The sequence below is a fragment of the Molossus molossus genome, unplaced genomic scaffold (assembly GCF_014108415.1).
Source record: "Molossus molossus isolate mMolMol1 unplaced genomic scaffold, mMolMol1.p scaffold_m16_p_14, whole genome shotgun sequence".
Lineage (NCBI taxonomy): Eukaryota > Metazoa > Chordata > Mammalia > Chiroptera > Molossidae > Molossus > Molossus molossus.
This window is the reverse complement of record NW_023425349.1, coordinates 78,282,750-78,284,550: the sequence shown is the minus strand read 5'-3', so window position 1 is coordinate 78,284,550 and position 1,801 is coordinate 78,282,750. Positions and strand designations below refer to the sequence as shown.

Here is a 1,801-nt window from a genome sequence, read left to right as displayed (position 1 = left end):
CCAACTCCACTTGCCAATTACAATCATTTTAAAGAGGACATATCCCGATGGAATGTCTTTGTTTGAAACTTCCTTACCAGAAGTTTATTGTTCTTTTTTTTTTTTTTTTATCCTCACCCGAGGATATTTTTCCATTTTTTGTACAGATAGAGTGGGAGGGAGAGAGAGGAAGGGAGAGAGAGAGAGAAACATCGACGTGAAGGGACACATCGAGTGGCTGCCACCCGCACGACCGACCAGGGCCGGGGACAAACTGCAACCGAGGTACGCGCCTATAGCGGGAACCGAACCCGGGTCTCTCCGGACCGCAGGCCGACGCTCTAACCGCTGAGCCAAACTGGCCAGGGCTATTGTTCTTTTTTTTAAAGATGTCACATTTACTGCTACATGACTGTAATATACAAGTGTCATTTTCTATAAATCTGACAAAACGTCGTTACATTTTTTGCAGCTAGTAGGAAGATTCACGGAGGCCCGCCGGCCCCCTCGCTCCCCCACTGTGCCCAGCAGGTCAGCGCCTGGCCCTGCAGTGCGGATTGGAGTGAGCAGCCGGCTTCCGAGGCCAGCGGCTGAGGTCCCAGGCTGGGCGGGGCACGGGCGGCAGGCGTGGGTCTAGGTGGTGGCGACTCGGTCAGCCTGGCTGTCCCACTGTCGTGCTTGGGCGCCGGCCGCTCCTATGGGGTCTTCTGCAAAGGTCTGACCTGCACGCTGCTCTTCCACCTGGCCTGGCGGCTGCATATCAACTTCCCCACTTCTACATCGCGGCTCCATGATGCTCAATGTCCACCTGCAGGTTCCTACTGAGATCCACTGAAGAGCTTCCACCTCTGACACGGCTTGTCCTGGGGCTTCCGCATCGGAGAACACGGCATGAGGGACGGAAGAGGGGCTGGGGGCACCTGCCTCGCCAAAGTGCAGGGAGAAGACTCGGACAAGATACTATGTATGTATCCTCGGAACACAGGAGAGCCCTCGCCCACCAGGCGCACCTTCCTGGGTGAATAAGCCTGCGGTTGCAGTCACGGAAATTCACAAAATGATGTTATCATTGGAAATGAGAAGTGATCTAAGGCCAGCCTCCTGCTTCACAGTGGCACCAAAGTGCTTCCATATTTGAAAGAATCAATAAGAAGAAATTCCGCCTCCACAGTGGCTCGGAGCCAAGACTGTGGATCTGTTCTTTGATCCTGCAGAAGAATGTTTTGCTGGGGTGTCCTGTGGTGAGGGCCCGGCTAGGAGGAGGTCCCAGGGCCCCCGAAGGCCACAGAGGATGGTGACACAGAGGAGAGAGTTGAGGGTCAGGACTGCCAAGTCTTCAGAAGTGATCAGAAATGGGAATTTTTGAGGATGAACCAAGTGCCTTTTTTGAGCTAAGAGGCTGATTGAAATTGCCGCACCAGCATTCCGTCCTGTCTACAGCGTGGCATACACATCCCCAAATATTCCTGAATGATGAGACAGACTGTTTCCCCAGGTGGTCAGAGTCAACAGCAGCATACAGGAGAACGCTACCAAGTGTAACAAGTACCTCAAGTGATCTGCAGATAACACTGGGATGTCTGGCTGTGCAAGCTCTTGAGGTAGCAAAGCCATTATGCCCTAGTTAAGGTACAGCTGAACAATAAAAACAGTGAGATTACTTCTGCAAGCTGTCTTAGAATGGTTTCTTTAAGTCTGATGCAAACAGTACAGCTGTGAAGTTCCTGCTCTGGCTTCTATGTCCAGACAGACTTCAAATAAGTGAAATTTAAACTCACAGAAAGGTGGTTGATACCGAAGAAATTTTTTGAGCATGCTTTAA

At 51.5% G+C, this 1,801-nt stretch overlaps 1 protein-coding gene across 1 annotated transcript; it reads left to right on the top strand.

Moving 5' to 3' along the window:
* Nucleotides 1–870: 870 nt before the first annotated feature.
* FAM220A (family with sequence similarity 220 member A) lies at nucleotides 871–1,382 on the top strand. The gene is given in 3 exon segments (XM_036260373.1): nucleotides 871–1,161; nucleotides 1,163–1,276; nucleotides 1,278–1,382. Coding segments are annotated over 3 exon segments (510 nt in total).
* Nucleotides 1,383–1,801: the final 419 nt, after the last annotated feature.